At 38.8% G+C, this 20202-nt stretch overlaps 1 protein-coding gene across 2 annotated transcripts in view; it reads right to left on the bottom strand.

The window, feature by feature from the left end:
• LOC134572831 (actin-binding protein WASF3-like) overlaps positions 1-20202 on the bottom strand; it is a 78957-nt gene that overhangs the window by 43470 nt on the left and 15285 nt on the right. For both annotated transcript variants that reach the window (XM_063432070.1, XM_063432071.1), the window contains exon 2: positions 935-1085. In XM_063432070.1, the coding sequence (XP_063288140.1) occupies positions 935-1067 (133 nt within the window). In that variant the 5' untranslated portion in view covers positions 1068-1085. The remainder of the gene's footprint in view (positions 1-934; positions 1086-20202) is intronic.

Here is a 20202-nt window from a genome sequence, read left to right as displayed (position 1 = left end):
CTAGATTACCCCTTTGATAATGTGGCTTGGATTTGGGCCTACTGACAGAACTTTACTTCTCAGTATGTACTCTCTCTCCGGTGTTAATTTCCTGGTTAGTGTAAGCCTCCCAACTGCCCCGATTTCGGCAGGACAGTCCTGATTTCCAGGTCCTGTCCACTCCAGCTATCTCGACTTCAGTTCCATTTTTGGAGACACCAGGGAACTGTCCCAAACAAGAATAGTGTGAGAGCGTCATTAGATATGCTCATTCTATGTTTATGGTACTAGGACCCTGCAGAGAGCACTGAAAGAATGCTCCGTGCACGGCCTGCCCTCAGTGGGATGACCGTAGATCACAGACAGGCAGCCTGGCGTGCAGTAATGCCATGCTGACCTATGAGTAAAATAGATGGCCCTGCCCCGTTACTGGGTGGGTCTGCCACTTTTAGGCAGAACCAGTGATGCAATTGCTTTTGAGTTAGGAAGTATGTTAGTAGTGTTACTATAAGGTTTACATTTTTTTGCATACTAAACTGCTATCCGTGATGGCTATAAAATATTACGGATTATTGATTGAGCAAAGAATCACTAATTTTAGCCCAAAACACTCAAATTGGAAAATGTATCTAGCACAGCTATTTACAAGTTCAGCTATTGTGACTGACAATTTCACTTCCCCGGTCAATCCTCCAGTTATGTTTTAAGGGGGCTTATATCACAGTATGGCTCATGGTTTAGGGATGTAAATACCCTCAAATTAAAACCACAATGGTACTTTATCATCTTTAGCCTCACTAATTGTTTCATCACATATTCAGAGTAGTGCAACAAAGAGCCAAATTGGTCTTATCTAAAAGATATGTGCTTGATGTTTTGTTCCACGTTCTACTTTATCGTGAGAAATAATACCACAGAATGCAAAAATGTATAAAATGACATTAAATGTACTCACTCAGACTTCCCAGCTGTTTGATTATAGCGGCCAGGGTACTGTTGGTGACACATTCAAGCTCACTTGTGACTGCATCCGGCACAATTCCTCGGCACAAGTGCCGTGGCTCAATGTTCCTCTTAACCAAAGGCATGTTCTCTGATGGGCCAAGCTGTAAGAAATATCAAAGAGAGGCTGTGAAACAGGATTAATTGGATGGACTTTCTCTTGAAGATGACAGTTACCGATGTTGTTTGAGACATAAAAGTCTAAAATCAGTCAAGACATCCAATAGAACACTCGTACTCCTAACATTTACAGGTCAATGCTCAAATGAAAATGCACATATATAGTCTAGCAGTCACTATTTTGGGGTTTAATATATTATTCATTTAAAAGAAAGTGTGATAAAAAAAGGACTTATGTTGAATCTCGGAATGCAGGAGATATAAATGGCAAATCATTTTCTCTTTTATTTTGGACTTAAAAAATCATAAAGAGCTCATAAAATGGACATATAATAGGGTCAAGGTGAGGCAGTAAGACTAATGATTCAACTTACTGAAGTCTCTCTTTTGGAATGCCTAAAAAAGCTCCACTGTTTCTGTATTATTTTTATATTTTATCCACGAGTATCCACTCCTAGCCATGTACGTTCTAGCATGTAGCCCTGCTTTAATGGAGAAAGCCTCCAATTATCCACAACAATTGCATTTTGCTTAGGATTTCACTTAAGAAGTTCCCATGTATAGCTACAGACCAGGTCTCCTAGCAACTTCACATTTTATTGTTTTATGAGGAGGAAATTCTTTTCAGTCTCACAAGGAAAATATACAAAAGACAGTTATTTTGAAAAGCAATGGCAAGAAACGAAAGAGAACATAATGACGAAAAAAAAAAACAGAGAAACAACAAAGCAAAAAGAAGACATAGATCAGAAGAAAACCGAATGAAGTGGGCTGTCATGGAATTATTATGGTAATTAGAGCACAGAGGCATAATAAGATCATTATAGGGTGAAGACTACAGAGACTGAAAGGGTATTGTGAAAACCAACTAGTCAGGGGTCTCCAAGTTTTTAAAGAACCCATTTATAAAATGTAGGAACAATGGCAATATTCCCAAGGTAATTCAGGGCAGGAGTTTGCTGTGAACCTTTTTTTTCTCTCTTTGTTAACGGGTGGCACATATCAAAGTTAACAAAACCGTAAAAAAAAAACTAAATGAAAACATATTCTGTGTTTGCACTCATAGTGCCAAGGCTGCACTTTCATCCTTGTTTTAATGAATAATGAATACATTTGGGAAAGATATTTTTGTCAGAACAGATGTATAGTTTGCTTTTTAGCCTATGTCACATAGTAACTACCGCTTACAATGAAAAACGACAAAATAACAGCTAGAGCGACGTGATCACGTTGAGAGGCCTCTTGTTTAAAAGAAAATAAACTCAGTGTCATGTGTCACTCTTTGAGTGGGATATCAGGAGTAGTGTGTATGTTGACTTGGAGGCCATTGACTGCGCCGAGCAGTTAATCTAATAACTGTTTAGATAATGAGCAGCTTGATGAAGGAAGAGGTTTGGATCCTTTGTTGGGGTCTTTGCTAATAGAAACTAGCACAGTTTGATGTCTAATAAGCCATCTCTCTTGAAAGAGGATTCAGCAGAGAATACGGTGAATTAATAAGGTGTGATTTTATTTTAATTTTTTTTAGTTGGATGCTACAATATCTTGCAAGGACATTTTTAAGCGGTCTTTCCTTGTAATTCAGCAGGTGGTATTGGTTACATAGAAACATAGAATGTGACGGCAGATAAGAACCATTCGGCCCATCTAGTCTGCCCAATTTTCTAAATACTTTCATTAGTCCCTGGCCTTATCTTATAGTTAGGATAGCCCTATGCCTATCCCACGCATGCTTAAACTCCTTTACTGTGTTAACCTCTACCACTTCAGCTGGGAGGCTATTCCATGCATCCACTACCCTCTCAGTAAAGTAATACTTCCTGATATAATTTTTAAACCTTTGTCCCTCTAATTTAAGACTATGTCTTCTTGTTGTGGTAGTTTTTCTTCTTTTAAATATATTCTCCTCCTTTACTGTGTTGATTCCCTTTATGTATTTAAATGTTTCTATCATATCCCCCCTGTCTCGTCTTTCCTCCAAGCTATACATGTTAAGATCCTTTAACCTTTCCTGGTAAGTTTTATCCTGCAATCCACGAACCAGTTTAGTAGCCCTTCTCTGAACTCTCTCTAAGGTATCAATATCCTTCTGAAGATACGGTCTCCAGTACTGCGTACAATACTCCAAGTGAGGTCTCACCGGTCTTCTGTACAATGGCATGAGCACTTCCCTCTTTCTACTGCTAATACCTCTCCCGATACAACCAAGCATTCTGCTAGCATTTCCTGCTGCTCTATTACATTGTCTGCCTACCTTTAAGTCACCAGAAATAATCACCCCTAAATCCCTTTCCTCAGATGTTGAGGAAAGGGATTTGACTCTATCAAATATTCTGTAATCTGCCCTTAAAAAAAAATTCTTGACTCCAGGATCTTCCGCAACAAGCTTCAATATTTGGTTCATTGGAAAGGCTATGGTGAGGAGGATAGATCATGAGAACCAGTGGACAACATTCACGCTCCCAATCTTCTTCAGTCTTTCCATGCACAGTACCCTGCTAAACCAAGAAATAGGGCATCCAGAGGCTGCACCTGTAGAGGTGGGGGTAATGTGAGGAACTGACTCTGCTGGGTTTCAAACCCTGGTTTACATACTGCTAAACCTCTTCCTTACCAGTACACCAGCCTGCCTGCTCATGCTGAGAGCTGTTGTCATAACTCTACAGAGACTGCCCTTATCAAAGTCCCTAACGACCTAATCACAGCTAAATCCAAAGGCCACTATTCCATACTAATTCTTCTTGACCTCTCAGTGGCCTTTGACACCGTTGATCATGCTCTCCTTCTTCAAACTCTTCAATCGCTTGGTCTCTGTGACTCTGTCCTCTCGTAGTTTTCCTCTTATCTCTCCCAACGCTCATTCAGTGTCTCCTTTTCTAATGATACCTCCTCCCCTCGCCCTGTCTCGGTTGGAGTCCCCCAAGGCTCCGTCCTTGGTCCCCTTCTATTTTCTCTTTATACTGCCTCTCTTGGCAAACTTATTACCTCTTTTGGATTCCACTACCACCTGTACGCTGATGACACCCAGCTATATCTCTCCTCCCCGGACCTCTCCCCTGCCGTCCTGCAACGTGTCACTGCTTGCCTTTCTTCCATCTCTGACTGGATGTCCTCCCGCTTTCTGAAACTCAATCTCTCAAAAACTGAGCTCCTTGTCTTTCCTCCTCCTAATACTGATCCTCCTCTTTCACTCTCCCTTCAAGTTTGTGGTACCAACATCAGTCCATCCTCGCAAGCGCGCTGTCTTGGCGTCATACTTGACGCTGGTCTCACCTTTGAGCCTCACATCCAGCATGTTGCCAAATCCTGTAGATTCCATCTTAAAGACATAGCCCGCATCCGCCCCTTTCTTGCACCAGATACTACCAAGGAGCTTGTCCATGCTCTAGTAATTTCCCGCATGGATTACTGTAACCCTCTCCTGATTGGTCTTCCCAAAAGTCGTACTGCACCCCTACAGTCCGTAATGAACGCTGCTGCTAGACTGATTTTCCTCTCTAGTCGTTTCTCTCACACCTCACCCCTCTGCCAGTCCTTACATTGGCTTCCTGTATGCTATAGGAGTCAATTCAAGGTACTAACTCACACCTATAAAGCACTGAACAACTCTAGCCCCTCTTATATCTCCTCACAGATCCATAGGTATGTCCTTTCTCGGTCTCTCCGCTCTGCCCGTGACCACCTCCTGTCCGTTGTCCGCACTCGTACGGCCAACTCGCGCTTGCAGGACTTCTCGCGGGCGGCTCCCTTCCTATGGAATAGCCTGCCTACCGCCATCAGACTCTCCCCTAGTCTTGCATCTTTTAAGAAGTGCCTTAAAACCCATCTCTTTAGGAAAGCTTATGGCCTCCAAGACTAACCAATACCTCACATACCTGTCTCTTGCCCTCTCCTAAAGGGCAGTCCACCTGATTTGATTGCAAATTCATGTCCTAATGTGTTTTACACCCCACCTCCTATAGAATGTAAGCTCGATCGAGCAGGGTCCTCTTCAACCTATTGTTCCTGTAAGTTTATTTGTAATTGTCCTATTTATAGTTAAATCCCTTCTCATAATATTGTAAAGCGCTACGGAATCTGTTGGCGCTATATAAATTGCAATAATAAATAAATAAATAAACTGCCATTACTTTTTCAGGTGCAGTATCCCGTGGAAGATTGGAAGTAGACTCTTGGAAGTGCTTCTTAGTCGTATCTGGGGGTGGTTGTGGAGTCATATTTGGGGATGCTTTATTTAGAGGACAACATGCTTCAGTACTCAACAGGCTATTATATAATTAACAATGTGAAAGAGAAAGGGCCAAGTAAGGGCCCAGTATGCCTAATATAAATAATGACTGCGGGCTTGGAAGTAGAATTGTTGTTAATATGATTACAGTGAGGGCAAAAAGTATATGATCCCCTGCTAATTTTGAAAGTTTGCCCACTGACAAAGAAATGATCAGTCTATAATTTTAATGGTAGGTGTATTTTAACAGTGAGAGACAGAATAACAAAACAAAAAAATCCAGAAAAACGCATGTCAAAAAAGTTATACATTGATTTGCATGTCAATGAGTGAAATAAGTATTTGACCCCTTCGACTTAGTACTTGGTGGCAAAACCTTTGTTGGCAATCACAGAGGTCAGACATTTCTTGTAGTTGGCAACCAGGTTTGCACACATCTCAGGAAGGATTTTGTCCCACTCCTCTTTGCAGATCCTCTCCAAATCATTAAGGCTGACGTTTGGCAACTCGAACCTTCAGCTCCCTCCACAGATTTTCTATGGGATTAAGGTCTGGAGACTGGCTAGGCCACAATGTGCTTCTTCTTAAGCCGCTACTTAATTGCCTTGGCTGTGTGTTTTGGGTCATTGTCATGCTGGAATACACATCCATGGATTTTTTTTTGTTATTCTGTCTCTCACTGTTCAAATACACCTACCATTCAAATTATAGACTGATCTATTTTTTGTCAGTGGACAAACTTTCAAAATCAGCAGGGGATCAAATACTTTCCTCCCTTACTGTAGATCCCAGGTATACTTATAGGACACAAAACCATAAATAGCACGACCTAAAAGTACAAAGGGAGACCAATAGTGCAGACAAAAAAAGCGCTAAAAAACATAAAAAAGGGGGGAACTATAAAACACTCACAAACATAGAAGTTAAAAGGCAGGGTATACTCAGTCTTCTTCAAGTGCTTCTTTTCTTCTTGTATGTGAAGATAAGTACTTAAAACAAAGCACAGAAAAAAGACATAGTGTGTACCTGTATAATATTCCAAGAAATGCTTTATTGTGTACACTTACAAAATCAAGAAGTTAAAAAGGCCCATCAATATACACATCCACTGTCAGCTACCAGGTACAGATGAAACCGCCAGGATTAAAAGACAAAAATGGATGAAAAAGGGTCCACAATAGAATAATTTAAAAGTGAAATAAAGCTTGCCACCCTACGCGTTTCGTCTGGAAGACTTCGTCAGGGGCTTGTGGCAACAATACACAGTATACAAACACATACATTTAAATACCCTGCCAAACAAATTCTAAACCAATCAAAAAACAAAGCTTCCAAGTAAGTACACCTGAAAGTAATTTCATCCATCCGTGTTTCTTCCTCTTTTTTCGTTTTTCGCGCTTCTTGAAAGCGCTTGCGTCCCAAGCCTCACTCTCCATATTTCCGGAACAGTCGCCAGTCCCCATTCCGGACACTTGCGTCTCGTCACTTCCGGGCGACACCGGAAGTTATCATAAGTCTATATGTGGAACGCATATGCGTTCCACTTGATCCGGAAGGGGCAGCTACTCTCCTTGGAACGCACATGCGTTCCATTCCAAACGGAAGAAATCAATAGGACTCCTAAAATGGGATGCACAGGCACTCCCATCAGGACAAACCAACATATATTTAGTTAGTTAATAAGAAACTTATACATCAAATATAAAAATGAATTAAAAAATGAATAAAGATCAAAAGAATATATACTAAATAAATAATGAAAATGACAATGTATATAAAAAAGTAAAATAATAATACCAAAATAAAAACACATCTCAATAATATACCTAAAATACTTCAATAGGACACCATAAAGCCCTCAAGCTAAAATTTAAATAAACAGTCACAGAAAACATGCCATATCGAAATCTACGTTCATACCATCAGGTTGCATTGTTCTTAGGGTATGGATCCAATATCCTTCTCTCTGTCTTAATTTTAATACTAAATCTCCACCCCTCTCATCTAGACACACCTTTTCTATCCCAATACATGAAAAAGCACCGGGATTAAAATTTGGACACCTGATACAGTGAACCGGAACTGAATGGGTTAATAACTTATTCTTAATATTGTTAAAACGCTCTAAAAATATTTTTTTCACTGGCCTAATGGTCCGTCCGACATATTGGGTTCCACACCCACATGTCAGAAGGTATACCACATGTGTGGAATTACAAGTGATATGTTGCCTAATTTTAAATTTTTTCTTTGTTCTTGAACTACTAAAAATTAGTTTGGCAGGGTATTTAAATGTATGTGTTTGTATACTGTGTATTGTTGCCACAAGCCCCTGACGAAGTCTTCCAGACGAAATGCGTAGGGTGGCAAGCTTTATTTCACTTTTAAATTATTCTATTGTGGACCCTTTTTCATCCAATTTTGTCTTTTAATCCTGGCGGTTTCATCTGTACCTGGTAGCTAACAGTGGATGTGTATATTGATGGGCCTTTTTAACTTCTTGATTTTGTAAGTGTACACAATAAAGCATTTCTTGGAATATTATACAGTTACACACTATGTCTTTTTCTGTGCTTTGTTTTAAGTACTTATCTTCACATACAAGAAGAAAAGAAGCACTTGAAGAAGACTGAGTATACCCTGCCTTTTAACTTCTATGTTTGTGAGTGTTTTATAGTTCCTCCCTTTTTTATGTTTTTTAGCGCTTTTTTGTCTACACTATTGGTCTCCCTTTGTACTTTTAGGTCGTGCTATTTATGGTTTTATGTATAAGATATTGAAGACGTTGAGGAGTCTTCGCACTTCCTATTTCTGGGTATTTATATAAATTTTATATTTTACCTTAGTAATAGCCACAGAGGGTTTTTTGTTTTGCATTTTATAGTGCAAATCACTTTTTTTATACTTATAGGACACGTCTCCTGGCAATTTATACTATTTTCAGTTTCATGTTGAGCACATATACAGACAATGTGGAAAACTAATGGCAAACATACCTGAAACAAGATTAGTAAATAATTTAAAGACAAAATGAACACTGTTAGGCAAAAAAATTAATACTGCAGCAAATTCAATGAAGGGGTTGCCATGAGGTAGCGGACAATGTTGTGATTAACGTGGTCAATATGGAAAGAAAAATTTTCATCACAGGCTGATGGTTGCGGTTATGCAAAGGGTATTTTTTTTAAGATGACAAGTCACAGAAGATATTTTTTAAATGTATTCATGTAAAGAATGGTAGGAGGAAGAATTTGAAAATGTCACAACCTCACCCATTTAAAGATAGCTTGTAACCAGTGGTTACCAATGCCATGGTCAACTAGAGTTTTAAGATTAAGCATAGCACTCGCAATCTCATTTATATTGAGATATGTGTAAACCCCTCTTATATTTCTTACTACAAATTATTATTAAGGAGTATACCCTATTCTTTAGTTTAAAAAATCCTGTTAAATAACATTTTTAAACATAATCCACCAGTGAAAATGAGATGCACCATTAAAAAAACAAGAAATGGCACACAAAAATAATCAAAAACTGATTATAGGGAAAAAAAATTACAAGAGTATTTGTAGGCCCCTGTGATTGCTAATTGGCTCTCAACTGCATTATGATTGGCTAGATGTACATTTAATCAATGACAATGTAGCACTGTTGATACTCCACTGACTCTCTCATAAGTCCTGCTTATACAGTGCTGCTTTGCGAGTGACTGGGTATCTTACCAGCCAAGTCAATGCCCTGCAAAGGGCTTGCCATGATACAAATGTCAGTTAAAACTTTTGACACAAAGTAGATGAAATTTAAACTGTGACTGCATGGGCGTAGGACACAATCAAATGTGCATTTTGGGGGATTCAAAAATATTTTAGATGAAAATAGCTACATTTTAAGAAATATCAAACTCAGATTTGTTTCAGTTTGGCTATTATATTGCAAAATTTGAAACTTGCCCCCATTGAGTAACCTTGGGGCATTAAGCCAATACTAAGAGATCTACACAGAGTGGGGTTAGAGAGACAGACAGTCCATCAGCACGCCAGGTCAACAAACCCCTTTTTCTGTCGTAACTTTACACTTTTGGATGGGTCCACCTCTTCCTCCACCCTTCCACTGATTCCACATCCTAACCACCCATTGTTGGGGGACATGCAAAGTGTTGGGTGTTTTGGAAACAAAGAAGGCAATTACATTGGTTGCCTTGTTTGATTTCTGTATGTTAATAAAGTCCAGGCAAAATGTATTGTAAATAATTGCAATTAAATAATGTTATTTTCGGGAAAAAAGCATTATCAACAGATCTTTTTTTTTCCAGGCTTGCATACTTACCTAGCCTTACTCCTTTCCACCTTATTTATTACTAAGAGAACCAGAAATTTTTATAATAAATGCCACTATTAAAAATGCAATTCTGAAGTGTTGATTAATTTGACCATTGAAAGTGAAGCATAATTGTATATTTGTTCAAGTGATTGCTAGAGTCGGATTAAATGTCAAAGGCATTCTAGCTGCGTGACATTTTTTTTAATTACCGCACACACTGCTTGACATTCGTTATTTCCTGTGAAGCTTTACTTCTATAATACACGAACGACCATTACGGATCATCTCACCTCCCTCATCTGGAAATATTGTGTGCATCAATAATCTAACATTTAATCCAAAGAAATTGTGTGTGGGAGCTAAGCTAAGAATCTGAATGCTTTCTGGTCAAGGAGAACTATTGTGGCACCTTTGCATAAAGCATAATTAAAGGGCCACTATAAGCATTATAGCTTATTACAGTGGTTATTTTGCACACAAAAAAAGTATTTGGGTGCCATCACTCTCTTTTTTGTAAAACCTTTTTGAATAGTCTAACAAAAAAATCGAGGATCGACGCCGCCTGCCCAAGCAGAGAGGTTGCACCTTGGCAGAGCTCCATGAGAAACTGCAAAACTACTCTGTATTTACTCATTTATTTATCATATCTACCAACCTACCACTGGCAGCTACCACTTGAAACTCTTGTGGGCTCTTTATCAGCTTTGAAGCAACACCGACCACTTTTGACAGATCTCCATCATGGCAGAGCTGCGGCCTAAGTACGGCCTATTCGCAGTGGAGTGTGGGAGGCAGCCAATCATTCTACCACTTGATCCTAGCCAGTGTTCCTCCCCCCTCACCGGTGAGGGATATACCAACACTTACCCCTGTGTCCTTGTGGCTAATTCTAATGGATAGCAGACTGCAGGCTGGCACTTGTTGAATCATGGCGGATACCAACCACTTACTCAGCCCCAGAGGTCAGGCATCCCTGGCTCTGACAAACCTAGATCGTCTGTTTGCTAATTCCACTCCGCCTACCAATCAACTACGGAGGGCCATTCTTTCACTACCAGTGAGATTAGGCCCTGCTGAGGTGAAGAGTTGTGCATCACCAACAAAGTCAGTTCACTTCCGAGGTGGAGGAGCGTGACGGGCTCTTACACACAAGTGGAGACCCTGTGAAAGTCCCAAAGGAGACCATTCGGAAGACCTCACAGACGCTGACTGTGCTGCCAGGGAAAGAGGCCTGTTACCGGACTGGTGGTAGGATTTCCACGGTCACCTCTGACGGTCATAAGATCCTGGGAGCAGCCTGATTATCCCCTGTGCATCTCCCTACTGGAGACGTAGGCTCTCTGGCTAATGACTCTACCGCGAGACTGTGCATCGCGCCATCACCTAGAGCCGGCATTGGCTAATCGGGACTCTGGCCATAGGTCTCTGCCACCATATTGCAGTCATTGCACCTTAGCAAGGCCTAAGTCAGTTGATTATCAAAATTCCTACAATTTGTTGGCTAATAGCCTGTATTTATATTCAGCCACAGGCACTGTTATAACTAGCATGTGTTAGATTTCTATTCCTGTTCCACTCTATAACTTAAATATACTGTGCTTTTTGCAATGCATATCATACTGTAGTATTTACCTGTCTAGTCTTTCTCATGAGTCAGACACTTTTGTTTGGATTCTATTCCCAGACGGTATTACTACTCATTCATGTGTTACTTTTTTTTTTTTAAAGTGCTGCTTCTCTTGATTTTTTATTTTATCATATACGTTATCTGTCATGTCATATGCCGTTACTGACTTGTGTATTTGACAAAAATTTTGCAAAAATAAAGATTGGGGGGAAAAAAAGATCTCACGGAACACCAAAACCAGCTCATCTGATCTCCTTCAGGTAATGCAGATGTTTCATTAGCCATCTCTTCGTTGTCCAAGGTGATATGACATTGGACAGATAATGTAGAAGTAGAAAATTCACATTAGCTGAACAGCTGCTGTGGGGCTTGTCTAAGCTGCCAAGAGAGACCAACTTCTCAAAATATCTTTGACAAAAAATATGAGAAAAACACCCATAGCCTATATCATAGCTTATATCATACCCCCTGAGTATACATCTGTTTATTTTTCCAGTTAACTCCCAGGAAGTTTATATTATCATTTTTACATAATTGTCTAGGTTGAAAAAAAGGTGTCTGGGTTGATTAAAGTCCATCTAGTTGATGGACTTTATTATTACTCACATAAATAAAAACAAATATAGGAAAAGGTAATAAATAGTGGCAGGAAAAGCACAAAGCGTTTCACCTAATGGGTAGGCTTTTTCAAGTGCATTGCAAAAAGCCATACCCATTAGGTGAAACACGCTGTGCTTTATATATTGGTTCCTAAATTTGCTTTTATTTATGTGAGTAACAATAAAGTTGAATCTATATTATATTACTGGACTATCCTGATTTTCCTTACGATAATACATCATTTTCCTTGGTGGGGAATATACCACCCAAGCGTTTTGGATTGAGCAAAACCCTTTTCCTCTCAAAAAAGTGAGTACATTCCCTGTTTTTATATGCTTTTATAGCCACATGGTGTGCACTATATTTATTTTTTAGGTTTTTTTTTATAACCACAGCAAGGATTTGACCTACCCATAGAAAGAAAGAACTCTGCACCTATATCTAAAGAGTGGGGATTATTACATTCCAGACCGATTTGGTCGGACCAAGATTTCATCATTATATCCATAGGCGGGGATTGTACTGCCCAGGTGCTACATCTAGAGCTAAAAGATAACTCCCTACATTGTAAGTGTATTTCCTTCTGTTTTTAATTTGGTAATTTGACATATTGCCTCCTTGTCTCCTATCTTTTCCCACTTGGAATTTGAGGACTCCTCCAAGGCACTTCTCCCAATTTTTCATCTCCTCTACTCCATATCACCGACCAGACAAGAGAGACTCTGGTTTGGGGGTAATAGCTGCCTTTCACATTTGGACATTCAAAGCGCTAGAAACCTCTTTTATCTTGATCTATTCTAATTGGCTCTTCTACTAATTGAGACATTAAAGTATCGTTTGCTAGGTTCAAAAACCTGTTTCTCTTAAATCCCTCTGGCCCAATCAATCTCTAGATAATTAAAATCTCCCATGATTAACAAAATACCGAGTTGCGCAGCCTTATTCATTTGAGATAGCAGCTGATCTTCCCCATCAGTTTTAAAGAGACACTATAGTCACCAGAACCACTACAGCTTAATGTAGTGGTTCTGGTGTCTATAGCATGTCACTGCAGGCTATTTAATGTAAACACTGCCTTTTCAGAGAAAAGGTAATAAATAGTTGCAGGGGACCTTACAAAACTTATACACGTGTGTCAGCTCATGTAGCGTAGAGTTAAATAGTGACATGGGCTTGAAGTTGAAACATCTATTAAGAGATTATCTTGATTTAAGGGGTCTTGTAATTTCTGACATTTTATTGGGACTTTTGCAACTATTCATACAATAACCTAATAGTTGTATTAGATAAGGGGTGAGCATAGAGCTAAATGTCTTATAATAGGGTTGGCACACCTAGGGATTTATGTGGAGGGAGAGCTGCTACGGGTTTGTTCATTTTACCCGCAGTAAACTGTGCCATTAAACATTGGTTACAGTTGGTATTAAGGATATTAACTTGAAATTTAGATAAATTAGTGAAAGATTCTTAATAGTCTACAAATTAACTGCTTATCATTATGGGGTTCAGAATCCCATTATCTGAATTATCTAATAGTTATTTGATATTTGTCCTCAGATCTAAAAATTAGTTGAGCTTATTCCCCAATATATAATATTTATCGGATAATTTGCATCATAGGCAAATAGTTTTATCCAATTAAAAAGGTATGCAAAGCAATGTCTACTAGTTTAGGTCAGCTTCCTTAACCCTTTTATCTCATAGTTTCTTTTGGTGAGATAAAACGTTTATTAAGCATCTCCTAATATATGCTTTATGTGTGCACTAACCTGGCACTATCCAAACTGTACTTGTTCTAGAGGTGGTAAGAAGTGTAACGATATAATTAATTTATCTATCCTTGTGTCATAAGACGAGGAATAAGGTCAAGAAACCTAAGTGCACTCAATATACACTCAAGAATTCATAGCTTATGCATAGGTTCCCTATTCCATTGAGATATAGGTGCAGATATATTATAGTGATAACTATCGAAAAGAGAGGCAAGGTTCTAAACATAGTGCAATCACTGTGGAAACCAATGGGATATTTCTGGTAAGTCCATTGAATATGATGTTAATTACTCCAGTTTTCTCCTAGCAACAAATTTGCAAAATTCCCCTATTGTCTTGAATCTTAAAGTGTTGCCACGCAATTAAGCCACACGTAGTAAACACAATTGTGGACATGTTAATTCTCCCCCACACGTTTATGGGGTGCATTGTCAAGGATGATGTCTGTTTAAACGGACAGATGGTTGTGTTGTATATAATAAACATTAATCGACGCAGTAGTATAACACAATAACTGTAGTACTGCTGTTATTTTATATTCATGGTACTTTATCTAGAACATTTCTAAAGTTCTCCCTCTGATTTTGTCTCTTTGCTTCCATCTACTGGATAGATTTATTTATTACACCTCTACATTAAAATTCGCTCAGTTTTCAGAGGCACATCACCAGCCAACGTTTTAAAACTCAGCCCATTTCCCCTATTTAACTACTGTTTAAATGTGCTGCTTTGTAAAAGTAAATTCATAGTCTCCTCTCACTTCTGTGTCTCCAGTCTGCTTCAACATGAACTATCAACTTTTTGGGGCCAATTCTTCTTCCACTCGGCAGGTATCCTAATCTCCCGTCCCGTTTGCTCTATTTTACCAATTTCACCCACAACCGATCATCTCTATTCCTGGGCATGCTTCGGCAAAATAACTTACAATGCCAATCAAAAGACATAGAAACATAGAATGTGATGGCAGATAAGAATCATTCGGCCCATCTAGTCTGCCCAATTTTCTAAATATTTCATTAGTCCCTGGCCTTATCTTATATCTAGGATAGCCTTATGCCTATCCCACGCATGATTAAACCCCCTGTGTATAGAAACATGGACATTTTGACATTTATTTCATATTACATAGTTCCATAGCTGAAAAGAGACTTGCGTCCATCAAGTTCAGCCTTCCTCACTTTTTTATTTTTGCTGTTGATCCAAAAGAAGGCAAAACCCCAGTTTGAAGCACTTCCAATTTTGCAACAAGCTAGGATAAAAATTCCTTCTTGACCCCAGAATGGCAATCAGATTTATCCTTGGATAACACAGCTATTACCCTACATTGATAAATTATATACTTGAATATTCTGTTTTTGCAAGTATGTATCTTGCAGCTGTTTGAACATCTGTATGGACTCTGGTAAATTCTTAAACTTTATGTGCCGAAATAAAAAGGTAAAAACTGGATCAGTTAACTTGCAAATAAACACCTCCTCATTATTTTTACAATTTAGTAAAATTATACAATTAGACGGAACATTTACCAATACACATTTAAATCAACTTCCTTCCTCCTTCCATTTTACTGAAATACCTACATTATACATCCACTCTGCAACTCTTGTTAGATATGTTATCTAATTGCTCTTATTGTGGTGTATCTGATTGATTCCTCAATAATTTTTAAGCTGTTTGTTTTGTAGTTGTTTTAACGGTATTCCACTGTTGATATGTATCTATGTTTGATAATATCATTGTATTGAGCTCACATCTTTTATCTGGTGACAATATTAAATATTACTTTTAAGACCTTTATTACATTTTTATTCACTTATCTATTCTCTTGTAGTAGCCCTCACCCTATATATGTTTTATATTAATTACTTGTTTCTATTCTAAGTCGCTCTTGTTTAGTGTGTAGCAGCCCACTGGTGATTTTTATTATATATTTATATATATATTTTTTTTTTTATAGGATCTGTGTAACCTACATACTTTGTAAATTATTTTACTACCTGACTTCACGAGAGAAAACCCAAATATCCCAAGAAAACACAAAAATGGTTTGGCTTGAAGTGGTTCTTCAGTGGTAAACTGCTAGAAGAGCATATTAACTGTAAATTTTTGGAACCTTTCCGACAGGACACAATATAAGTGCATAGATCCTATTTATTGAAGAGATACATTGAGTTGAGTGAAAAAGATAAAGGCTCCAAGTGTGATTGGCCAGCACCAAATCTATTATGCCTTCTTCCTCTGTCCACATGTAGTGACCTTCTAGATTCTAGAATAATGTTTCCGCATTAGCTGGAGATCCCATCCTTCAACAATGTATAAATGTTTGACCTCCTTCATTAACCCTCAATCAAGTCAAATACAATTATATATACATCAATAATGATGGAGGTTGGTTTTATGTTTATTTTCAATTTTTTTTTATTCTTTATTTTTGCAGTGCATGCAGACAGACATCAGAGGGATCATGACAGTAATGCAAATATATGTGAAGAAATGCAAAATGGTCAATATTTGTAAAAAAATACAGCACTTTTATATGGAAGATAACTTCCGAGGTTTCTCTGAGACTTTAAACATGGCATAGAAAAAAACTAAAAGAGAGAAAAAAATGAAAATAAATAAATAAAGCTCTCAGGGGGAGCATTGTCTAATTCAGGCAATGAAGTGTGAAGTTAGGGTAGAACGAAATATATGCAGAGCCGTGTGGTGTAGAGACGTTAACCATTAAACAAAAGGTTAGTAAACCACCCGCTCAAACTGAAAGTGAGGGTAGGGGAGTGGGGGTATTTCGGAGTGCTTACCTAATGTGGAGTCAGCTTGGCTGATGCTTAGGAGGTGAGCAGGGTAAGACTTCACAATTTAGGTGCTCAGCCTTAGAGGGGTTAGTGTGTTGTCACGCTGTGCTGCCCCTTGCGGAGCAATTAAGTGGAGGGGATTACGTAAGAAGGTTCTCGGGAACCTTGCTCCTTAGTATTATTCAGTTTCTTTAGCTTCTTCTCCATCAGATCACCGACAAGTGGCAGCTTTTGTGGTCAGTATCAGTGTCAAATCAGCCTGTAAATGCCCCAATTAAATGCTTTGGCATACGGAGCTCAAGCTAAACACGTCTTGTCAGGCAGCATGTAGCTCCGCCCTCCTTTATGTATTCTTTAAGTTAGATGTCTTTCATTTCCTCTAGTAGTGTGTGTGTTTGTGGGAGGGATAGTGGGGTTACAACAAATAAAAGTATCCATATATTAATGTTACAGTTATAGATTCAGTACAAAGAAGATTTTCTAGTCTATTGTTGTAACATTAAACAGCATGTACTTACTCATATTGTAAGTAAAAACACAAAAAAAATATTCTCATAGGAAGATAATTCATTAAAAAGGCACAATTCCATATTTATCTATAAGCCCACCACTCCCACAATTAGGTTGACTTGACATCATGAGATTTACAAATACCTTCAAGTATTAACATGTCTCTCAACCATTAGCTGAGAGACGTGCCCAACAGTGCAATCTGACCAAGTTTATAGCAACTTTATAAATGTTTATTACATACTTTTAAACTACCCTTTATTTACTTACACGATCCCAGCGCCGATGTCCTTCTGCGCTGGGTTGGAGCTCTGCCCCCTCCAACGTCATCCGACAGGGAAACCTAATAGGCATATGTGGCGAGCACCGTGAGAGCATTATGCCCTCCCCATAGGAAAGCTGTCAGGATTACAGTATGATCCATCACGTAGAATTGTGTAACACAGAGAACTGATAGGTAACGTATACCGGACCTTAGAATGGCCGGACTAACGTACCAAAGAATAGTCAGGAATAGCCGAGGTCAAGGGATACAGAAAGAGACACAACGATAAGGAAAAGCCAGGGGTCAGGGATGCCAGAAAACAGGGAAGTCAAAAACAATGCCAAAGTCAAATAACCACAATTACCAGAATCAATAATGCGCTCTCGGACAACCACAAGGGAAACCGTAGGTTTTTCCCCGGTAGGTATTGGTTCTTCAGGAGGGTTAGCCTCCACATACCTCATAGCATCCAGATAGCTTTCATAAAGGCAAAGTTCTTTAATCGGCATGATAGTGCCATCACTGGCTTTCACAAGTCCAGGGGTACCAAATGGATGTTTTGCCGTGTTCCGTTTTTCTGTGGATTGGATGATAGGAGTAGTAGTCATAAGTTCTGGACATTCGCTCATAGCTTCATCCTCTAAACCAATGCCTTCTGAGGGCGGAGCATCGTAGTGCATCTCTACAGATTCTTCATCAAAATCATGAGAACTTAGTAAATCATCTGAGGGATGACTGGCTGTGTGTTCTAGGGAAACACTGGGATCATTAGCCTTCGCAGTCGAGATACTCTTCTGTGTCACTGAATGTGGAAATGAACTACAGCATCCTTGACATTTTTCAGACTGTGTTGCAGGGATGACAGAATGAAGCTGAATGGTACCTACTCAAAGAGGTTTAGGCCGAGGTGGGCGAACAGAGCAGCGGGAGTTAAAGTGCCCTCTTTCTCCACAATAGAAACAAAGGCCACAAGCTCTCCTTCGGTCTCTTTCTCTAGACGACAGTCTAGTACGGATGAAGCCGATCTCCTCTTTTTCCTCTGGAGTCTCCATCGGGACCGGATCATAAGGAGACAACAAGGAGGCCTGATGTTAGTACAGGGTCTCCTTATTTCTGGGAACCTGGGATCTTCTGGGATGTGGAGCAGGTTTACCCACAGTGTTCTTGCACTGCGACTCCATTGCAGTCATGAAGGATGCCCAACTAGGACAGGACTCTTGGACTGCAGCATATGGACTGCAGGTTAATAGCCAGACGGACCATGATAGAGTTACTGGCATATGTGTGAGCCTTTATGGCAAAAGCCTCGCGTAGATGAGTGGCTCAGAGGAAAGTGAGCAGGACCAAAGGAGCAAGAGTCCAGAGTTCAAATCCCCAGAAGCCACCTTGCCTTCCACATGTCACGATGGCGATCGTGACAAAAGCACTGCCTCAATATTTTCATATGGTTATTTTACTACCGCTGGATGTCCTCATGCGTGAAAAGTCTGGTGAAATCCCTCTAATGGCTGTCTTAGCACTGCAGTGTGCAAACATGTTTTTCATTGCAGGACTAAGTGGGACAGGGACATTTCACCAAGTCTAGTTCAATGACCTGAAGTGGTCTGGGTGCCTATTGTGTCCCTTTAATTCATTAATGGCAGAGAATTGGGCAGTAAGACTGCAAGGGACATATATACCAAAGTGCTTTATTAAGCTCAAATTGTTTTGATGCCTGTAGTATCCATTTAAGCATACCTCCCAACATTTCAAATGGACAAAGAGGGACACTTTAATTTTAGGGTGTGGGAAGGAGTAATAACAACTTATGCAACTAAAATATAATTTAGAACAAAAACAATGTATCTCATTTACACAGACTGATTTCTAAAACATTTATTGTAATGTGTTGAAAGACACATTACTGTGAGTATTATTGCTGACACACGAACAACAAGGAGCTCCTAGAAAAAAGATACATTAGGATAGGAAAGAGGACAGATAGAGCTGGGTCCAAATAGGGACTGTCCCTCCTAAACAGGGACACTTGGGATGTAAAATTTAAGAGCAGGACAAGCACCAATGCCAACCACACACAACAGGGAGTTTATTTACTAAACACTGAATTGTATTGAATTCAAAATCAAATTACCAAATTTAGGCCATTAAAGCTGAAAAATTCTCACATTTTAGCTTTCAATATTTACTGACTAAAACCACAAGAGCTTTAAGAGTCAATCAAACATCATCAATTAACTAGTTACTCGGGTAAAATTTGACTCAACTCTAAGTATACATACAGACCCTGAAGATAAACCACTTTCTACTTTCTATCAAATATAATTCAGATACATCTTATATTGGTGTCTGAGGTCTATGACTTGAAGAATCTTATAATGTCAGTGCAGTGTATTCTTCAAAAAAAAAAAATAAAGTGACACCTTATTTGAATAATGATGAAAAATTATAATAGAAAGGAAAATATGCCAATCTTCTATGCTAAGTAGAGGCACAGGCAAATGTCTAATGCTTATGATCTTTAATTAAGGCCATCGATATATGGTTAAAAAAAATCGCTTACACGTGAATCATTAGATATAGTTTTTTGAAATCTTGCTTTACCTTACGGTCATTTTAAAATCTGTTCTGAATAAAATATCTCTAAATGTAGCCACTACTTGAACATGTTAAGTAAAGACATTTATCAGAGGTTTTCTTTTCTATATCACAATTGTTGGGATGACAGCCTCCAACACAGAAAACTGTCAGATCTTCAAGTGATAATTTTAATTAAACAAACCATTGCTTGCTCATATGAAAATAACATTGATGTGTTAAGATTGCTGTTTAAAGCTGATTTATGGAAAGAAGATTTTAGTGACAGTGTCACTTTAATTGTAATATCTTTAGAGCTCATGCTCTGACTAACTGTCTTTCTAGTCAATGTCTTTTTGGCTTGGAAAATGGTGACATGCAGCTTTTACAATATTATTCACAGTGAA

The sequence above is a fragment of the Pelobates fuscus genome, chromosome 9, assembly GCF_036172605.1.
Source record: "Pelobates fuscus isolate aPelFus1 chromosome 9, aPelFus1.pri, whole genome shotgun sequence".
Classification (NCBI taxonomy): Eukaryota; Metazoa; Chordata; class Amphibia; order Anura; family Pelobatidae; genus Pelobates; species Pelobates fuscus.
This window is presented reverse-complemented; position numbering and strand designations above follow the sequence as displayed.